The following is a 19758-nucleotide window of genomic DNA, read 5'->3' on the forward strand; positions in this document are numbered from 1 at the left end:
CCCATACATCAGTGACAAACAAGTTTTATTCCTGTTTCCGCCCCTATCGGAATGCTGGTAATCGCAGCTGGAGATTAAAGCCACGGCATCGTGCTCAGAGACGAACGCCGTATCTCTGTAAAACAATGAAAAATGATGTAAGCCTAAAAATACATTTTTTGTTTGTTAAGCGGCCCTATTTTGGCCACGCGGCAATCAGCGTAAAAATCCCCACAAACTTTCTTTCTTGGTTAACAAACATTTATTTGTCTTCGATTCTTGCATGAGCTCTCGCGCAAAGCATTTGAATCAGGCCGCGCCGAAACTTGAGTTTCACTTCATATGCACTTTGAGCAGGGAGTGGCATAAGGTGTTGGCTGGTGGAAACGCTCTGTCGCGGTTACACGCTCGAAACCTCGAACCTAAAGTGGAGCTTGTTATCGGACGCAAAGCCTTCCTCTTCGATTTCCTTAAGTGAGCGGTGCTCGTTGGCATGCACGCTCACATTCTTCATGCCTCTTGGTTTCAAGTACGCTATATACCCCGGCTCATTGGCACCAGTCATACAGAAGACGATGTTTTTAGTGACATCAGAAGGATGCAGAAGGGTAAGCTTGCAGCTCTCTTGAAAAGGCCACCTTACAAAGTCATCGTACAGTCCCTTATACAAAGTCAATTCGGCGTGAAACTCAATGATGCCCTTCCTCTTAAGGAGAAGGACGCTCGGCTTGATGTTGTATCCACGGAGATAAAACGGTGAGGAACTTCCCACTGAACAACACTCGTGCTGCAGTGTTTTCTTCTTGACTTGATCGTAGTTCCTCACGTACCATTCGCACGACTCGGACGCTTTAAGAGAGGCTTGCAATATTGCTTTGCAGGCGTTAACAACTTCATAGATGCACTCTCTGATTTTTTCCTCGTGTTTGCGCAGAGAAGAAACATCTTCTGGGTGTTTCTCAATACATTCTTTCGTAGCTGCTAGAGCGGTCTCTAAGTCAAGCTTCAAAGAATGCAAGGTACCTATGTGTCCGGTCTTTGTTTCGGGCATATCACGCAAAAGCAGTGGCACTGCGTTCGTTGAAAGCTCGCCCGACGCTTCCTTTCCTTTCACGTGCGTGTCTTGTTTGCATTGTTCGATGCTCGTGTAACCAGCGCTACTCTGTACTCGCGGACGGGCCCGAAAAGTGGCAGTTTCGTCTATGTGGCCACCGTTGTCGGCGTCAGTGGCTTTACTGTTAGTTCCTCGCTTGGTGTTCGACTGCTGAATACCTTGGACGTCGTCATGCGCATGCTCATTTTTGAAAATTGTCTGCGTACGTACGTGTGCTTCTTCCACTGCCTTTCTCGAATGCGTGCTACTCGAATCGTTATCCGCGAATCCCGAAGTGGCGGACTCATGAAGGGCGCTTGTATTCACGCTCATATGGATTGAAGTGTGCATCACTTCCCGTGGTTCACTGTGAGTTGTGGAAAGTTCGATCGAATGAGATACCTTGATGCTGCCAACAGCGCTGTTGTCTTCGACAGGGCCATCAGCGTGCTCCGCATCGCCGTCGCTTAAAGGTTCGCCCTTTCTTAACTTCGCACCCGTGGAGTTACCGCTCAGTCCCAACGCATTCTGGGCGTTTTGTTCATGTGCTGCCCCTGAAGCGTGTTTCAGTTCCGTGTGGCGTCGAACACTCTCTACATTCCCTTTCTGGTAGCGTGGTGGTCCACTGCGGTAAGGGCAGTCTTTTTCATAATGCTCAAGCATAGCAGACACCGTCCCCGTTTTGTTGCAGCACGTACTCCAGCAGTAGACCTGCAAATAATTTACGAGAACTCAGTATCCTTAATTCTGCAAATATTTCAATAAAAAGGAAGAAGCAAACGAAAAGTGAAAATTATAGTCTTGATACTTGCCGGACTTACTCCTACAAATGATGTGGCCTTATGCATTTACAAAATGAGATGATACGCGCACACATCCATTAAAAAGAGAAAATTATGCGTTAAATGAAGCACCCATACTTATTGGCATAAAATGGCTGTTCATATTTAATTTTATTGCACAATTATACAAGCAAATGCAGCCTTAGGGGCTCGGGTAAGGTTTTGATTCCTGCTCGAATGACCCTTTTAGAGAGAGAGAGAGAGAGAAAGAGTAAACTTTTATTCTGAGCACGCGCAGCGTGCGCCCTCGGTGGGCGGCCTGTTTATTGCAGGTAATCGCCGGCCATGGGCATCTCCCGTGCCCGTTCGATCAGGCTGCGCTGTTTCTTCGGGTCCGAGTCTGTTAGCTTGGCCTCCCACTGCTCCTCAGTTAGTGTTTGGATGTCTACTGTGCCATGTTTTCCTACACATCCTCATACCATATGACAGAGGGTGTCTGGGACATCACAGTACTTGCTGATGTATGAGTGCTCAGAGGGTGAAATTCGCTGCAACAAGATACCGTGGATGTAGGTATTGGTTTGCAATTTCCTAAGTGTTACTGCTTCTTCCCTAGTTAGGCTGGGTTGAGGTGGCGGGTAAGTTCTTCTGTCTAGCCTGTAGTGTTGCAAAATATCGGTGTATTTTTTCCGGACTTCATTTTTCCTCCTTAGCGCGTCCTGTGAGAAAGGCCGGTGAATGTGAACTCGGGCAGAGGTGTCGGCTGACTCATTCCCCAGCAGAGACTCGTGGCCAGGAGTTTAAAGTTTAAACGATATATATATATATATATATATATATATATCTGGTAAGTGCTTCTTTGCTGTGGTTGTGAGGATTTGTAGAGCTTTCCTGGCGATTCTTCCTTTCTGAAAATTTCGGCAAGCCACTTGTGAATCAGTGAGTAGTATTGCTCCATCCCCGCAGGTTGAGATGGCCAGGGCTATTGATGTTTCTTCTGCCGTATCTATTGCTCTTGTTAAGATGCTAGCTGCCGTGCTCTCTTTGCCCTTGCTGTCAACAACGCTGACAGCATGCGCTGGAGCTTCCGAATATTTCGCTGCATCGGTATATCGTGTGTCCGGATTTGGGCCGTAGGTTTTCAGAGAGTCTCTATTCTAGCTTTTCTTGTTCCTTCAGGGTGGGTTGGATGTATATTTCTTGGAAAAGGGGCTACAGAAATGTACTCTCGAATTGTCTCTGGAATCATCCTTTTCTCGTCGCGCCATTGCATACCTTCAGTCTATCCTAATCTTCTGAGTGTTACTCTATAAACCTGTTTCAGTGAGTGTGAGACGTTCACGTTGGTTGACTTTGTGTGCTTCGACTAACTCCTCCCAAGTGCTGTGGAGACCTAAGCGGAGTAGCCGTCCTGTGAAGGCGCGTTCGGAGATTCCTATGGCAATCTTGATGGTCTTCCGGATGAGGGTGTTCACTTTTGCGATTTCCGCATTCTTGAGGTCTGATAAGGGGTGCCGTAGGTAATTCTGCTGATGATGAGGGCTTGGATTATTCTGACTGCGTCTTGTTCTTTCAAACCGTGTTTTCCGTTTGCTACCCGTCGTACCAGGTGTGCTACTTGCGCGACGGTTTCCTTCAGTTTGGGCAGGGTGGCGGCGCCCGATCCGTCCTTGTGTATATGTAGGCCGAAGATTCTGAGCGACTCTACTTTAAGGATTTGCATTCTATTCAGGCACAGTTCTTGTTCTGGGATTTCACCTTCTGGCGACCTTTCTCTGGTGCTCGCTTTTAGTAGGAGAAGCTCCGATTTTTCTGGCTCGCAGGCAGGCCCACAAGCCTTGAGGTAGGTCTCTGTACGATCCCCTTCTTGAAGTGCATCCTGTTGAGTTCCTGGGGATCCGCCTGTCGTCCAGATGGTAATGGCATCTGCATAGAGGGCGTGTCTTATCCCCTGTATTCCTTTCAATATATTCGGTAATTTCAGCATGCCTATATTAAAAAGGAGATGAGAGATGACAGAGCCTTGCGAAGTTCCTTTTCTCGCCATTTCAAACTTGTCCGATTTCAGGCTGCCTAGGGCAACTGTCGCTGTTCTGCTGGTGAGGAAGTTTTGTATGTAGCGGTATGTTCTTTCGCCACAGTGCGTGTCCTGCAGATTCTTCAGCACTGCCTCGTGAGAGACATTGTCAAAGGCTCCTTTCACGTCCATGGCCAGGATAGCGCTCTTGCTGTGCTTACCTAGATGATAAATGACGTCCTCCTTGAATTGCATCAAGATGTTTTGAGTCGATAAGTGGGGCCGAAATCCACACATGGTGTCGGCCATGTACTCGTTTTCTTCCATGTATGGAGTTAGTCTGTTAAGGACCATATGCTCGTACAGCTTGCCTGCGCATGATGTTAGGCATATGGGTCACATGTTTCCTATGCCCAGTGGCTTGTTTGGCTTCGGGACCATCATAATCTCCGCGTGTTTCCAGATTGCTGGAATTGTTCCACTTTCCCAGCTTTCGTTGATTGTCTTTAGGAGGTGTTAGGCCACGTTCTTGCTTAGGTTTCGAAGTATTTTGTTGTTTCTGTGGTCTCTACCTGAGGATGTGTTTCGAGTGGGGATGTGTTTCGAGTGAGCTTTCCCAGTGCCGCTTCCATTTTTGCCTGTGTGAATGGGCGATCGAGTTCCTTATTTATGTTGACTGTATAATCTAGATGCGTTTAAGAAGTTGATGTGGCTTTTGTGCCTCCTGTCAGCTTCTTCTTTAGTTCTTCCAACATTTCGTCTTCTGAGCCTCCGTAATTATGGAGGAGCTTCGTCAGGCTCTTTCTTGACTTGTTTTTTGATTCCATAGTGTTTAACAGCGACTTGAGGATGTTCCATGTCTTGCGGTTGTTTAGACTTGCCTGAAGTCTTTCACATATCTGGTTCCAGTTTTGCCTTTCTAATTGGTCGGCGTATCCTTCGGCTTGCTTGGTCAGCTGCGCAATGCGTTTTTTCAAGATCTATTCCGTTTCTGTTTTTTTTTTTTTTAATCTACGGGTAAGGCTTCTGCGAGCTATCCACAGCTGGAGCAGGTTGGGGTCCACTGCTGGGATTTCCGTGCTCAACTGAATTTCCTTAGTGTACTTCGCTACCTTTGCTATGATGAATTTAGTCCATTCTTCGAGGTCTTCGGCAGTTAGTGTGGGGCCTTCTTTTCGGAAAGTGGTCCAGTCCGTGGTTTTTGCCTTGCATATTTGAGGGACGCTCTCCTGTACGCGACTTCCATCTGTATCAGGTGGTGGTCGATTCATAGTGTTTCTTCGAGTATCATTCACTCCACCTGGGTATTCCCACTGTGAATGTTAGATACGGATTTGGGCTCCCTCTACATTTACATAAAATGGGACATGCGGGCCGTGAAAATAAATAATGGCTGAAGTCGATCTTCCCAGCATTACGGCGCTCAGTATTTCGTATCCGTCTGCTCGCAGCATTTCCATCTGTTGTTCCGCTGTCATTCCTGGTATTAGGCTGTGTATGACTCCCGTTGACGCTTCTGCCAGGGTTTTGATGTATGGGGTCTGGCTGTAGTCGGTTCCGTCCAACTGGATGGTCTTATTGTTTGGTAGGATTTCGAAATCGACGTCGTTGTCCGGAGTGTTCGCTATGATGATATTTTGGCTCCATTGCACTTGTGTTGTAACGTTTGCTCGAAGTGTTTCGGGGTTCATCTTGCTTGCCCTGGCTACGGCATAGGTGATAGCTACTGTTGGTCACCTGGATAGTTGGTCACCTGTACTTTTGCATGCCCTCTGTTGGCGACAGTTAATGGCCTTCGCTGTAATGCCAATAGTGACGATTTTTGTCGGTACCTTGGCGTATTATGATGGGAGAATTCTAAAAGCCGGCGATATGCGTCTTCGTATGCTCATGACTGCGGTCACATCGTGTACGTGCGGCGCGTCCAATTATATGCGAAAAGTGTTTGCTGTATGCAGTGCCAAGCTGTAATAGACGAATAAGTGTTTTTACGCTTCTATTTATGCTAAGTGAATGTTAAATTCAATTTGCGGATCAATTTAAAATGTTTTACGAGACCATTGTTTTGCTCTTTTTTTTAGATGTACACCCGTGAGCAAAAGTATACGGACCAGGGAATGCGCGACGGGTGTACATCTAAAAAAAAGAGCAACTCAGGGCAACTTGAATAAGTTATAACAAATGCAGAAGAAAATAACACGCGTAGTCGCCAATATATCCTACTTGACTCGTACCGAAAACTTGTTTGAGAGATACCACACACCTAAAGCACATATCGTCTATAAACGCAGACTCTTGCGTGAATATTATTTTAGGGTTAAACGTAAAAATGCCCAATTCAGTGAAATCCCATTATCATACACGCACAGCAGAAGCATTGGAGGTTCCGCGTCTTAGAACAAACTATTGCTCTCAGATGCTAAGCAACCACCTGCCTATAGACTGTAGAATTCTCCCAACATAGCAGGCTGTAATTTGCACGACCTGACTTTGTCTTGATTTAGTTCTCTAATGCTCTTGCTTTTTAGTGCTTTTATTGGTAGTTCATTTTTGTTTATTGTACAAAAGAGCCATTTTTCGTCTTTCACATCTGAGTCCTTCCATTATTTGCATTATTTCTCTTGTGTTCTGCGTTCTATATATTTTGCAAAGCGCGTGAATTTCTGCAGCTTTATGCAACCAAGTTGGTTGAGGGTACCTCAAGACACACCTGTGTGGCTGTTTCCTCTACCTCTTACATTTCATTGTGCGTAAACTGTAATCAATAAATCAACATTTTCCATACCTGACCTCACGTGATAATAGTAACGCAGCTGTACGCAGACCCCCTGTCGCACCTGTTTATTTAGGAAGTGCGTATTTTTCGCAAGCCCTGCATTCCCTTGCGAAAGCCATACCCCGGCCGATATGTCGAAATGAACATTTTCGCACATTCGTCTGTTCCTTCTGAGCGCCTTTAATCAACTGGATCCGTAGGTGCATTCATTTGATATACACCATGGAATCGTTTGTAAGCTTTACACAATTTTAAAAAAAATCGCCTGTTAGAGATAACATAATTCTAGTCCTTGAGCTGGAATATTCGATGTGACGGACGTTATACTTGCACGAGAAATAAAAACTCATATAAAACTAATTAGCAGAAGTTCATTAATTGATGTCCTAATTCATTGCTTGACGGCACTTTTACGAATTGTAGCGGGTGAGTTTTCAAGGTGTATCCACTTAAAATTAATTTTCAGGATGACCCCAGTTTCCAGATATTCATTGCCAAATTGTGCGATGAAATACATGGGCGTTCCAGTTACTCTTTAGCTTCAATGCATAAAAGAGGCTTTTGTTGAAAAAAAGTAAGTGGAACAACAGTGCATTTTTACGACGAGTTCGATGGCACATATCTCGAAACTTAATTAGTTCCTAGTGGATGTGCCTTGCAACCTAACCGGATAAAACTCGTCAATTATCATGTACGCCTCCAAGTAATAAATAAAAAGTCAATTAGTGAATTTTCGTCAATTCGTTGATTATGCATTTCGATTTCCCATGCAAGTCAAGTCGGCCTCTTTCAATAATCCAGTTCAAGGAATGAAACTGTGCTATCTGCCACGAGTGACCTTAAAGAATTCTATAAAACTTAAGTGTGATCACCCCGTACATAGCAATTCCACATGTTACGCCATACTTTAGGACGCGCAAAACTGTGGCGTGAAATAACTCTGCCGTCGAACTGCTTTCTCTCCACGAACTGACTTCGATTGAAGGTTTGCGCAACTCCCCATTGGATGCCGTTAAGAACGGCCCACTGAAGTGCAAGTTTTGCCAGCCAGTTGCGACAGCGGCGTCAACTTTTCCTGGAACGCCACCGCAACCCTCTAGCCACGGCGTCACTAAGTCGACTGTGTACGGAGAACAATACGCGTGTCCTTGACTCTCCATCGCAGGAGCCAAGATGAGTTCGACGAAGCAGACTTTGTGCCTGAACACGACACAGCCGACCCGGTCTGCGGTGAACAAGGGAGTCCCCGAGGGAACGTAGTTCGAGGCCCCTTCCCACGCACCGTTCCTGACGTCAGCCCCGAGTTCTGCGAAGACTGTCTGACCTCAGTTGGGGACCGTGAACCTGTGCGGAAGTGTGTGTGTGTAATCCCTCGCGCAAAGAGGCGGCTCGTCTACGGTGCCTGGTCGAACGTTTCCCTCACCTTGGGATCGAGGGAGAACCGAGTGTTTATAAACCGCTGTTGTGCGGCTGCTCAGGGTACTTTCTCTCGCAGTCATGCTAGACTGATGAACTGCAACGTCCTGATGTAGATACTGTAAATAAACCCATATTCCTCGTTCTCGATGAGATGCAGTCCTTCCCTTCAACAACGTCCTCAGCGTGGATAAGTTGGACGACGGCATGGGCCAGCTACCATCTAATTCATGCCCGACTTCAATCTTGACAACTGGTTACGAACGGTGGGATTGACCCGCCAATCCTGACAACTGGATGTCAGCGCTAAAATCGTCCTCAAACTCTAACAATGCATAGTCACTTCAGCGGCATGGGCGAGACAGACCTCTTTGTCATGCGGTATTGCGAAGATTTATTTTGAGGCACCCTACTACCTCACAGAGGAACTACACCGTGAGGTGCGCTTCGTGTGCCGCGTCCATAGTCAGGTAAATTAAACAAAAAATTTGATGGGCCAGTTATTTCTGTCTGCATGTCCTTATTTAAACACGCACCTAGACTGCTATGACGATTGCCTTCAACTTTCCAAGATAAAGATGTGCCGTAATATTGGTAACAAAGTTATTTAATATAATAAGTATAATTAATTAATTAATTAATTCTTTCGGTTTTTCTTGCAAGTAATGTCCACTTGGGCAGGTTATTCATTTGCAGTGACGTGATTTGAGTAAATTTTGGAGGCTTTTTAACAATAACGGTTCGGAGTAAAGAAAACACGCTGGATATATAAGTTGTTATGGATGAGATGGGTTTATTTACAAGATGATGGAGGGGGCTTAGAGACGAGATCGGCAGGCAGTCAGGCATTCCTTCTTCTTCTTCTTCTTCTTCTTCTTCTTCTTCTTCTACGTCTTCTCCTTCTACGTCTACTTCTTCATCTTCTGCTTCGTCGTCTTCTTCTTCTCATTCTTCTTGTGTTTCGTCTTCTTCTTCTACGTCTTCTTCTTCTTCTGCTTCGTCTTCTTCTTCTACGTCTCCTTCTTCTGCTGCTTCGTCTTCTTCTTGGCTCCACCGCGCAGCGTACCTTCCTCCTCCCGCGCAGACGAAGCTCGCCGAGCGAGTTAGGAAACCACATCATTGGTAGTGCTTGATTCGGGAACCCTATCACGGTAGCGCTTCAGGCGGGTGACATGAACCACTTGTGTCTTCAGCGACCGGCGATTATTGGAGGTTAGTTTTGCTATGACCTAGTTGACGTGACTTAATCGGTTGATTATCACAAATGGTCCGCTATAGGTTGAGATAAACTTGCGATACAGGCCTTTCTTCCGTAGAGGTGTCCACAGTAGAACGTGATCGCCTAGCTGGAACGAAACTGACAGGTATATGCGAGGCATCATAGCGTGCCTTGGTTGAAGCTTGCGAAGCGAGTGTTCTTAGGCGAGCAAGCCGATGCGCTTCTTCGGCACGACACAATATATGTGTAATGGATGTCTCTTCGTTCAGTGTGAATGGCGAAATTGTGTCCAAGAATGTTTGGGGACTGCAGGCATTCAACAGATAGAAAGGCGCATACCCGGCTACTTCGTGCTTCGCTGTATTGTATGCGTACGTGATGAAGGGTAGGCAAGTCATCCCAATTCTTGTGATCAGCTGAGACACACAATAACAACATGTTGGTAAGCGTACGATTCGTGCGTTCGGTGAGGCCATTTCTTTGTGGGTGGTATGGCGTTGAATGGCGATAAGTAGAACCACAAAGGCTCAGCAGATCTTCAACGACGTCCGCGGTGAATTGCCGTCCACGGTCACTTATAACAACACGTGCAGCGCCGTAGAGCAGGATGACCGAATGAAGCAGAAAGCGGCGACACATCAGCGGCGGTAGCACAGGTAATTGCCGCAGTCTCAGTATAGCGCGTCAAGTAGTCGACGCACACAATAATCCAGCGATGGCTGGTAGAGCTCTTGGGAAAGGGGCCGAACAAGTCTATACCAACTTTTTCAAAAGGCAAAGTAGACGGTTTCACTGGTTGCAGAAAGCCTGCAGGAGTCGTCGCCGGCTTCTTATGACATTGGCAACCTGGACAACTGGCAATGTGCTGTCTTGTGCTCTTCCATAGCTTCGGCCAGTAAAAGCGTGCGATGAAGCGTGCAAGCAAGCCCTAGATGACCCGATGTGATGTCATCATGCATGGCGCGAAGGATCGCAGTACGCAGGCGTTCGGGAACGACTTGGAGCAACTAAGCGCCGTCAGCAGAGTAGTTCTTTTTGTAATGCAGGCCGTCACATAGTGTAAATGCCGTGGTCTGACCTGAAGTGCGGGCAGCCTCCAATAGGGGTATCAGCGTAGAATAGCGACGTTGTTCCCATTTAAAAGTACTGACGTCAGGAAACTCGGTAATGCTGGCAAGGTAGTCGTCGAAGTCGTCGTCGTTATAGTGGTGGAGCGTGGCGACGGGATACGAGACAAGCAGTCGGCATCGGTATGACAGCGACCGCTCTTGCAGCCGACAGAAAAGTTCGGTTCTTGAAGGCGTAACGCCCAACGTGCCAGTCGCCAAGAAGGATACCGCAATACAACAAGCCAGCAAAGGGAATCATTATCCGTCACTACCTTGAAATGGCGACCGTACAAATATGGCAGAAACTTCTGGATGGCGACGACTACTGCGAGGCATTCCAATTCGATGACAGTGTAATTTCGCTCCGCTCTCGTCAGTGTCTGACTTGCGTACGCAACGACGTGTTGGCACCCATGATGAAGTTGAACGAGGACGGCGCCAACGCCCACACCGCTAGAATCAGTGTGTAGCTCAATCATGGCGTCTGGATCGAAAAGGCGCAAGACTGGCCCAGAAGTTAGCAAATACTGCAGTTGACGGAACGTGTCCTCGCATTCTGTAGTCCATACATACAGATTGTCTTTGTGAAGGAGGCAAGTGAGCAGGTGAGCAAGTTGGGCGCAGTTCTTTATAAACCGGCGGAAATACGAACATAGGCCAAGAAAACTTCTGAGGACTTTCGCTCTCTGCGGTTAGCTAAAATCGCACACTGCAGCAATATTTTCAGGGTCAGGTCGTACGCAATCTTTGTCTACGAGAAAACCAAGCACGAGAGTCACGTTCACCGAAGTGACACTTCTTTGAATTTAAAACCAGTCCAGCGTTTTGTATGTGGCCCAGTACGACGCCAAGTCGCTGATTGTGTTCCTCAAGTGTGTTGCCAAAAATGATTATATCATCGAGATAGGGCATGCGGATCTCCCATTTCAATACACGTAGCACGGTGTCCATAAACTTTCAAAGGTTGCTCGCGCGCTGCATAAACCTAAAGGCATGACATTGAACTCGAAGAGTCAATTTGGAGTCATAAAGGCAGTTTTCTCTTTATTTGTTGGGTGCGTCGGTATTTGCCAGTATTCCGATCGTAAGCCAACGGATGAGAAGTAGGAGGCTGCATGAAGACAATCGATAGCATCGTCGATGCGTGTCAGATTGTATAGGTCCTTCTTTGTGGCTGCTTTAAGTCGCCGATAATCAACACAGAATCTCCTAGAATTGTCCTTTTTCGTAACTAGTATCACTGGAGCTGCTCAGAGACTGCAAGACTCCTGGACAACGCCTTTCCGCAGCATCTCTTGAACTTGCTTGTCGATTACTTTTCGTTCTGTAGGAGACACGCGGTACGGCTTCTGTCGAAAAGGCATTGCTTGGTCCGTGTTTATGCCGTGTTGCGCGCGCGAGTCAGGAAGCGAAATTGGACGCCCGTCTTGTGCGAAATCGAATAGTGGCGCATAGCGGACGAGCACCTTTTGCAGTTCTTTCCGCTCTGAAGAGGATAGCGACTTGTTCGTCATGCGGTAGAATTCCACGGAGTGGCCACAATTTGCTGCCCTCGCGTCGGCAGAAGCGTCAACGGCATCAATACTGACAGTCGCTTCTGAGTCAAAGGTGGCCAGCTTGAGCCCTGCCGGCAGTAAAACTTGCTCCAAAGACGTGTTCACCGCCCACACGTAAGCATGACCATCTACACATTCTATATTGTATCGATGAAGCAGTATATTTTTCTCCAACATGGTAGGAAATACGGCTCAATAAACCATGACAGTGATGCGGAGGGCAAGTCTGGGCCGGTAAAAGGACATCATGGGACACGGAAAATACTCCCTGCTTGTCCCCGTCAGATACTGCTAGTATGGGGGTCATCACGTGACTCCGAAGAGAAATTTCACCAGCGCCACAATCTAAAATCTCCCCACATTCACCAAGAACGTCAATCCCAAGGATGATATTGTGAGTGGTCTGTTCCAAAACAACAAATTGAGTTTGGAAAACCTTGTCCACCAGCACCCACTATAGCAGAGCAAACACCAACGGGCCGCCGGGGTTCGCCCCCAACTCCACGAAAAGTACTCTTTTGGTCCCACGCGAACATAACTTTGTGTCCAAGGCGACTTTTAAACAAAACACTAATTACTGAAACTGCAGCACCGGTATCCACTAAGGCATTACTATTTAAAGCATCAACACGAACACACACTTTGTTTTTGAGGATGGCGACAGGCGGAGAACTACGTGACCGTCCCAGGACGTCATCTCCATCGATCGCACCAGCTAGTTTCCCAGCTGGGATGGTGGTGAAAGTGAGAGACGGTAGGGCGAGCGGCGATAGCCGGTCGGAGGTGGAGGAAGACTGCTGTCGGAAGCTGGAGACTCACGCCGGGACACACGTTCACGCGGATGTCGTCAAAGAGATACAGCGGTATGTCACGGCTCCGCCGCGCAGCGTAACAATATACAGGTTGTCCCACATAACTTGAGCCAAAGTTTTAAATATGAAAGGCACTCCGGACGCGAGTTGCACCGAACGCGTAATGTTGGCACTGGCCTAGATGTACTCAGGTTATTTTTTATTTTCCCCTTAACTAACGTATTAGTTACGTTTAATGAATTAACTCTCTAAGTATTGGCTGCAGACTCCAAGTGTGATACGCAAATATGCAGAGCACCTTGAGAAACCTCTCAATAAATTGTTTTCAACACGATATATCTCACCTGGTCCTTTTTTTCCGCGTCCCAAAGAAAGCCCGCGAAATATGAAAAAAAAAGATACCACGTTACGGAGCGCTTGCGCACTGTTATTGTGCTGCTCTCAAGCGTGCGATGTATGAACAAAGTCGGCAACGCTCGGCCAGCAGCACGCATTTGCACCGTCGTGCGATAAGAACCGCATGCCCCTAATACCTACAGCAGGCATAACGCCCTGTCGCGGGCCAGTCTCGCTGCAGCTGACCTTGTTCATCCATCACACGCTTGAGAGTTGCACAATAAAGCGGGGGCTACATGGGGCGTTTTTCTCCTGCGATTATCGCGCGCCAAAAAAAAAAAAAAACGCGCTGGCGGGACGCCGGCCAGGCTACATGAGGCGTACGAGCGGCGAACGCCCCCGCAGTGTGGCCAGACAAGGCAAAAATGTTTTGGCTACCACTAAATGAACGAACAATGCTTATATGTTGTTTGCTTGTGTTATAATTAACAAATTATGCAATAAATACCCCACTAATATGTCTATACACATTACCAGGTATGCTTTCGCCGACGTAGCCATGGTGCTGGCCAGCGCACGCGCGCGAAGTGTTCAAGGGACGGCAAGGAACGGTGAGACGGCTGGCCGCTCCCGCCGAAAACAGACGGAAGTGACTCCGACAGGCACTTCCGGTAGCGTCAGACGCGTGCGCGCCGCGTCAAAATCTAGCCGGTCCTGATCGGCGGCGGCGGGCGTTTTTCTCGACGCCGGGCGTCAAATCGGCGCCGTGAGGCGAAAATCGCCTCAAAAACGCTCCATGTATTCCGGGCTTAACAGTGCGCAAGCGCTCCGTCACGTGGTATTTCTTTTTTCATATTTCACGGGCTTTCTTTGGGACGGGGAAAAAAGGACCAGGTGAGATATATCGTGTTGTAAACAATTTATTGAGAGGTTTCTCAAGGTGCTCTACATATTTGCGTAACACACTTGGAGTCTGCAGCCAAAACTTAAAAAGTTAATTCATTAAACGTAACTAATCCGTTAGTTAAGGGGAAAATAAAAAATAACCTGAGCACCTCTAGGCCAGTGCCAACATGACGCGTTCGGTGCAACTCGCGTCCGGAGTGCCTTTCATTTTTAAAACTTTGGCTCAAGTTATTTGGGACAACCTGCATGTAAAGCCAACAGGCTATGAAGCCAAAGTCATTTATTTTGACGTTGTGGCTGGGGTCTGGCTTTAGTCGGGAAATGCATGGCTTACGAAAATACCTCCCTTCATAAGTTAAACAGGGATGACAGGGGACCCGCAGACACGTGCTTAATTATTATCGTGCCAAGCCATGTATCACATATATCTGATATGATGCAATGCAGGCGCACGGGAATGAGCACCGTTGGCAGTCGTGCGAGGTGATTGCACAAGAAATGTCAAAATAAAAGAACGGAGATTGTTAAGCAAAGGTGTTTAAGTCGTATCGTAAATAATAAAAGGGAAAGAAAGGCAGAACGTGCGCAAAAGCCGGGATCAGAAACGACTCACTTGAAGGCACCGAGAGAAACATAATAAGAAAAGTATAACAAAGAAAATCTGCAAACAGGTCCAATGAAAACGGTGGTATAAAATATGTACAGCTAAATATAGCAATAACAGTCGTCGCGTAAAACATTTTAAACTGACCTGCCTATTGAATTGAACATTTCGCTTACCACAAATAGTAACATCAATGCCGACTGTTATCAGTCAACTGAGAAAGCTTGATGCTTTTTTTTTTGCCAGAACACGAATACAAAAAGGAAGACGTTTATAAAAAGGCACGACTGCCTCGACGGCAAGACGCGCCGTCTTTCTTTTTTTCTCTCTTTCTTTTTTTTCATAGAAACGCATGTAAAATTTGGGCCACTTTATTTCTTTCGTTGTGCAACTTGAACCCTTCCTTCTACTAAAGGAACACAATATTGTCCTATTCCATTCAGTCCTCGAATGAAATAGTCACTTTTCCTAAATACTAATATTTACTAAATACAATGTCGCCGGGGGCCAAAACTGATCTTTTTTGCTGCAGCCTGGAAGAGCTACGAGCAACGTTCACTAAAGAGCGTGAACATCGAAGTGCTGTCAGAAAATCTCAAATAGATGCACAGTGCGCTAGGAATTTGTTTTTCTGCCGTTACCATGGTCCACAATTTCCAACCTCAGTCGCGCAAGTGTAATTTTTTTTTTTCACCGTTTGAATACCGCACTGGTGCCTCATACAGCCGCTAAAGCTGTTTCTCCATAAATGCCACTTTGTGGCCGTCAAAGCGACAAGGTTGGCCTTTCAGTCATTTAAAGTCAAGGTTGACCTTCAATGACTTAAGAGGAAGCTTTAGCTCGGGTGCTCCTATCTAAATACATGTAAAATGAGAATTCGCTTTTCTAGGCAACCACTGCACCAAATTTGACGAGGTTTATTGCATTTAAAAAAAAACTTAAAATCTTGTGACTGTTTGTTTCAAATTTTTGAGTTAGATTGTCAATTTTTTATTAACAATTGGCAAAAATCAAAAATTTTCAGAAAACGAAACTATCAAGTTTACAACTCTGTAATTCAACAACGAAAAATGACAATACAATTCTGTGAATTGCATCTAATAGTACATCTAAAGCGGACAAAATCGATATGTTACACATGAACATAAAAAAAATTTCGTAATAGGGAAATAACAATTTTTCAAAACCCTTGTAGCGAACGCAACGAATCCACGTAAGATGTAAAATAACGTATTTAATTTGTCCGCTTTGAATTATCTATTGGATGCCTTTTACAGAACCGCGATATCAGTTCTTGATGCAGAGCTATGAATTTGTAAACTTCGTGCTTCTATTTTCTTCAAACGGTCAAATATGTGAAAATCGTTTTGAGAAACTTCAAGCCCTAAATAGAAATTCCGCTTCCAACAGTCACTAGAATTTAACTTTCTCTTTCAAATACAACAAATTTCATTAAAATTAAAGCTTCCTCTTAAAGAGTAAACGTAACTTTTTTCGTTGATCAGACAGCCCAAATTTCAGCGATAAAGTGTGGAAAAGAACTCCAGTTTAAAGGCGCTTCTGTTCACTTACCTTTCGTTGCATCATGTGCCGGTGCAAGAACGTCGACATTACGAGCTCGTCTTCCGCAAACTTGGTTCCGTGCACAGGACAGCTTCCGCTCTTCTCGCGACAGGGCGGACACAGCAGCTCGCCGCATGGAAGTAGCCAGCCGCTCATGGGAACCACTCCGCACCAGGCGCACACCTTGCAGGGCGGGATGGGCCCCACGAAAGCCGTTGGTTTCCAGTCCAGCTCAGGGCAGAACCCGCACACCATGTAGACGTTTCTGGCCGCCATACTGCTTGCGGCCGAAAACTAACGCACCTACTCACAAGCGTATATGTAAGCCTGTGAGCTCACTAGCCGTTTGTGTGAATGGTCCGATCGACCGAAAAAAGGCGAAACATATATTCGCTATTGAAAGCGTCGCTTCGATAGCCCACTTTCGGGACGTTAGGTCCGACTACGCCGTTGGAAAGCGACGAGGCCGAATGTGCACGCTTCATATAGGGCTATGTGTGCCCTTCTCCGTGGAGTGTTATCACTTGTCGTGTTTGCCTACAGTTGACAGGGCGGACGCTTATTGTTTCTAGGTTCATTTCAACGCCACAAATATTGTACTTGCTTCATTTACAATATATGGTATTCCCAGACCATCACGGATGGTCGCCTCTGGTTTTGTTGTATTTACACTTATCCCATTAGACGAGTCTCCCAATTAGTTCATTTATTTCTACTGTTATCCGTCTTTATCTTCTGTTACAATATTATTGCGAAGGACGCTAGTGACTCATTCAGGTCCGACTGTCCATGATTCAATCCGCAGCCGTTGCATCTGGATATTATCGAGAATGGCAAGGGTTATTCCACTCTCGTACGCGTCACCAGATCCAAACGGGCAACTCAAGATAACAGAATCCAGTAAGCGCCAACCAATAAGTTCGACAAACATGGCAATGAAATCCGTACGTTAAAATTAGAGGTGGGCGAATACCAACTTTTGAAATATCGGAAAGTCAAACGGCAGACGCATATTTTTACAGCAGTAACACTTATTTCGTTATATTTAGGTATATTGAGCCTGCACTGACATAGTGTAAAAGAGAAAGCTAACTATCAGGGACAAAGGAACAGTTTTAAACACAAGATCACTAATTGCCATGTAAAAAAAACGCACGAATAGCCTCTCCACAAGTTTAGAGCTTGGTTGCAAACAAGATTACCAAAAAAGAATGGCTGCTGCATGGCTAGCTTTCCAAAAAACATTAAATGACAGGTTGCTGAAGAAGCTAGTAAGTTCTGGGGGGAAAAAGCTGCTGAAGGATTTGCACGCCGTTGACACTTGTGAAACGGCCCATTGCAATGACCAGATGGGCACACTGAACGACAAACTACAAGCAAAAATCACGAATTGGCACGTAGGCTTACGTTGAAAAACCGAAAACGAAGCTTGCATTGCCTATTTTGTTTCTGCATTGGTTCGAAAACTTTGTTGTTCCCTCACTTCTGCTAATTTGCGATACTTTGTTTAGCAGGCGAAGACTATAAGATTACCATTCCATTGTTGCGATATATTTAAGTAGTTTTCATTATTTGAAAATATCGAATAGTTATTTTTCGAATACGAATACAGTTAGTTAGCGTGCAGTATTCGATTTGTATTCGGATCTTCGGCCAGCCCATATTAAAGTCAACTTTATAATAAAAATGCAAGGGCGAGATTCACTCACCTATATCGATGCCGGCTACTTGTTTTCACCCAATCAATCAATCAACCAATCAAATGTTTATTAACGTGCCTAGGAACAGCTACGGAGCATTCGTACTGGTGCACGTAAAAAGTAATACGCGGGACAAAATGTACAGAGAAGACAAATGTGGTAGACAAGACAATGTGATATGGGTAAACAAATAGGAAAACAGAATACGAGGAGACAGAGGTAATGTAGAGCTAATCACACAACATGATTATCGGCATATATACAAAACACAGGAAATGAACTTTTAAGTCTGTCACTACAGGCAGTATATTTGTTGCATGTATTTTGCAGTCGATCCATAGGACAGTCTATAATGCAACAAGGCCGCGCAGAAAACGCGGAACGCTGCGTGGTATACTTTTGCGGCACGGAAAATTGCCCATGATCAAGAAGCTTTACACAATATGTAATGCCATGAATAACCTGACAAAAGAACAGAAGGTCTGATTTAAAACGTCTTGATTTCCGAAGTGTGATTTGAGGTATATTTCTTCGGCTTTGCCTATGTCATTTGCGCACCCCTACTTCACCATGGAACCTTACCAACTCGCCCAAATATCTACCTTGCTACAGTATATTTGAGAGTGCTGGACAATGGTCGCCAGAATGATAAAAGCAGTGCTTGAAAATAGATTTCAATTTATTTTTGACGCGTTCAATGAGGCCAGAATTATGTTTACACGTTCAACCAGAGACTACAGAAGCCTACTCTAGTAGTCGAAGGCGCACTGTGGAATACAATTTCAGAAAGGCAACGGGGTAGTGGAAGTCATGGGACATACAATTCCAAGAGCGTGAAGAGCACGTTGTTTCTCATATTTATCATGTTAAGAGAAGATTAGTACTATGTCGAAGTACATACCAAGATCTTCCGTTTCATCGACACTGGGCAATGGAGCATCCCTAAAGGTGTATGAAAACTGCACATGGTGTGTTTTCCGCGTATAATTTAATACCATAGTTTTTGAAGCATTTAAGAATAGGTTCTCGTCTCTGCACCAGTTTAAGAGTGAAAAAATGTCTTTTTCGAGGTCAGTGCAGTTGTGAACACTGTTGACAGTCTTAAATAGCTCAAGTTGCCTGCATATAGAAGGAATGAAAGGGTGTTTAATGGCTGACGACATGTCATTTATGAACAGTAGGAGCAGAAGAGGGCCAATAACGAATCCTTGAGGAACTCCGCTTTTGACCCGATAGCTAACAGAGCTTTGTCCATTGATGTCAACGAAGCACGATCTATTGCTCAGGAAATTAGACACCAGAGATGTGATAGAAGAACGTATATGTCCATCGGTGTGAGCTTTCCAACGGAACGCTCACGGCAAACTGCATAAAATGCTTTACTTTGGGTCAATGTAAAGAACGTCTAATTGACCCCTATACTATGTGCCCACCTGGAAGCATGGGCCATAAATGTGACCACGTTGGTTGTTGTGAAGCGCCCTGATGCAAAGCCATGCTGTTCATCTATCAAAATGTTCTTAGCACTGACAGAAAAAAAAGAAATGCAATACAGAATCAAACTGACTTATCGCGCAGGATATATATATATATGTGTGTGCCGGTAGTTAGTAACTGCAATTCTGGCACCCGGTTTGTGTACGGCCACAGCCCGCGCTACCTTACGAGCGCTAGGAAACGGGCTAGACTTTAGGGAATTGTTGAAGAGGCTTGTGAAAACAGACACAAGTATGCTCCCCTACACCTTAAGCAGTGCGGGAGGGATAACATCAGCGCCACAAGGAAGGGAAGGTTTGCGACGCTTTATACACTTAAAAAGCAGGTCTTCATTGACTGATAGCGTACACACCGTACCATAGTGAGAAGGAAGGTTACTGGAAGCAGAAGCAC

The 19758-nt window shown here is 45.6% G+C and overlaps 1 protein-coding gene across 1 annotated transcript; it reads right to left on the reverse strand.

Annotated features, from left to right (window-relative positions):
- Positions 1-218: 218 nt before the first annotated feature.
- On the reverse strand, positions 219-16625 carry LOC126546942 (uncharacterized). The gene is made up of 2 exons (XM_050194661.3): positions 16178-16625; positions 219-1783 (listed from the first exon to the last, which is right to left on the reverse strand). The coding sequence occupies exons 1-2, from the start codon at positions 16442-16444 to the stop codon at positions 380-382; spliced, it is 1671 nt and encodes a 556-aa protein (XP_050050618.2). The 5' UTR covers positions 16445-16625; the 3' UTR covers positions 219-379.
- Between the last annotated feature and the right edge of the window lie 3133 nt (positions 16626-19758).

This window comes from Dermacentor andersoni, chromosome 1 (assembly GCF_023375885.2).
Source record: "Dermacentor andersoni chromosome 1, qqDerAnde1_hic_scaffold, whole genome shotgun sequence".
Classification (NCBI taxonomy): Eukaryota; Metazoa; Arthropoda; class Arachnida; order Ixodida; family Ixodidae; genus Dermacentor; species Dermacentor andersoni.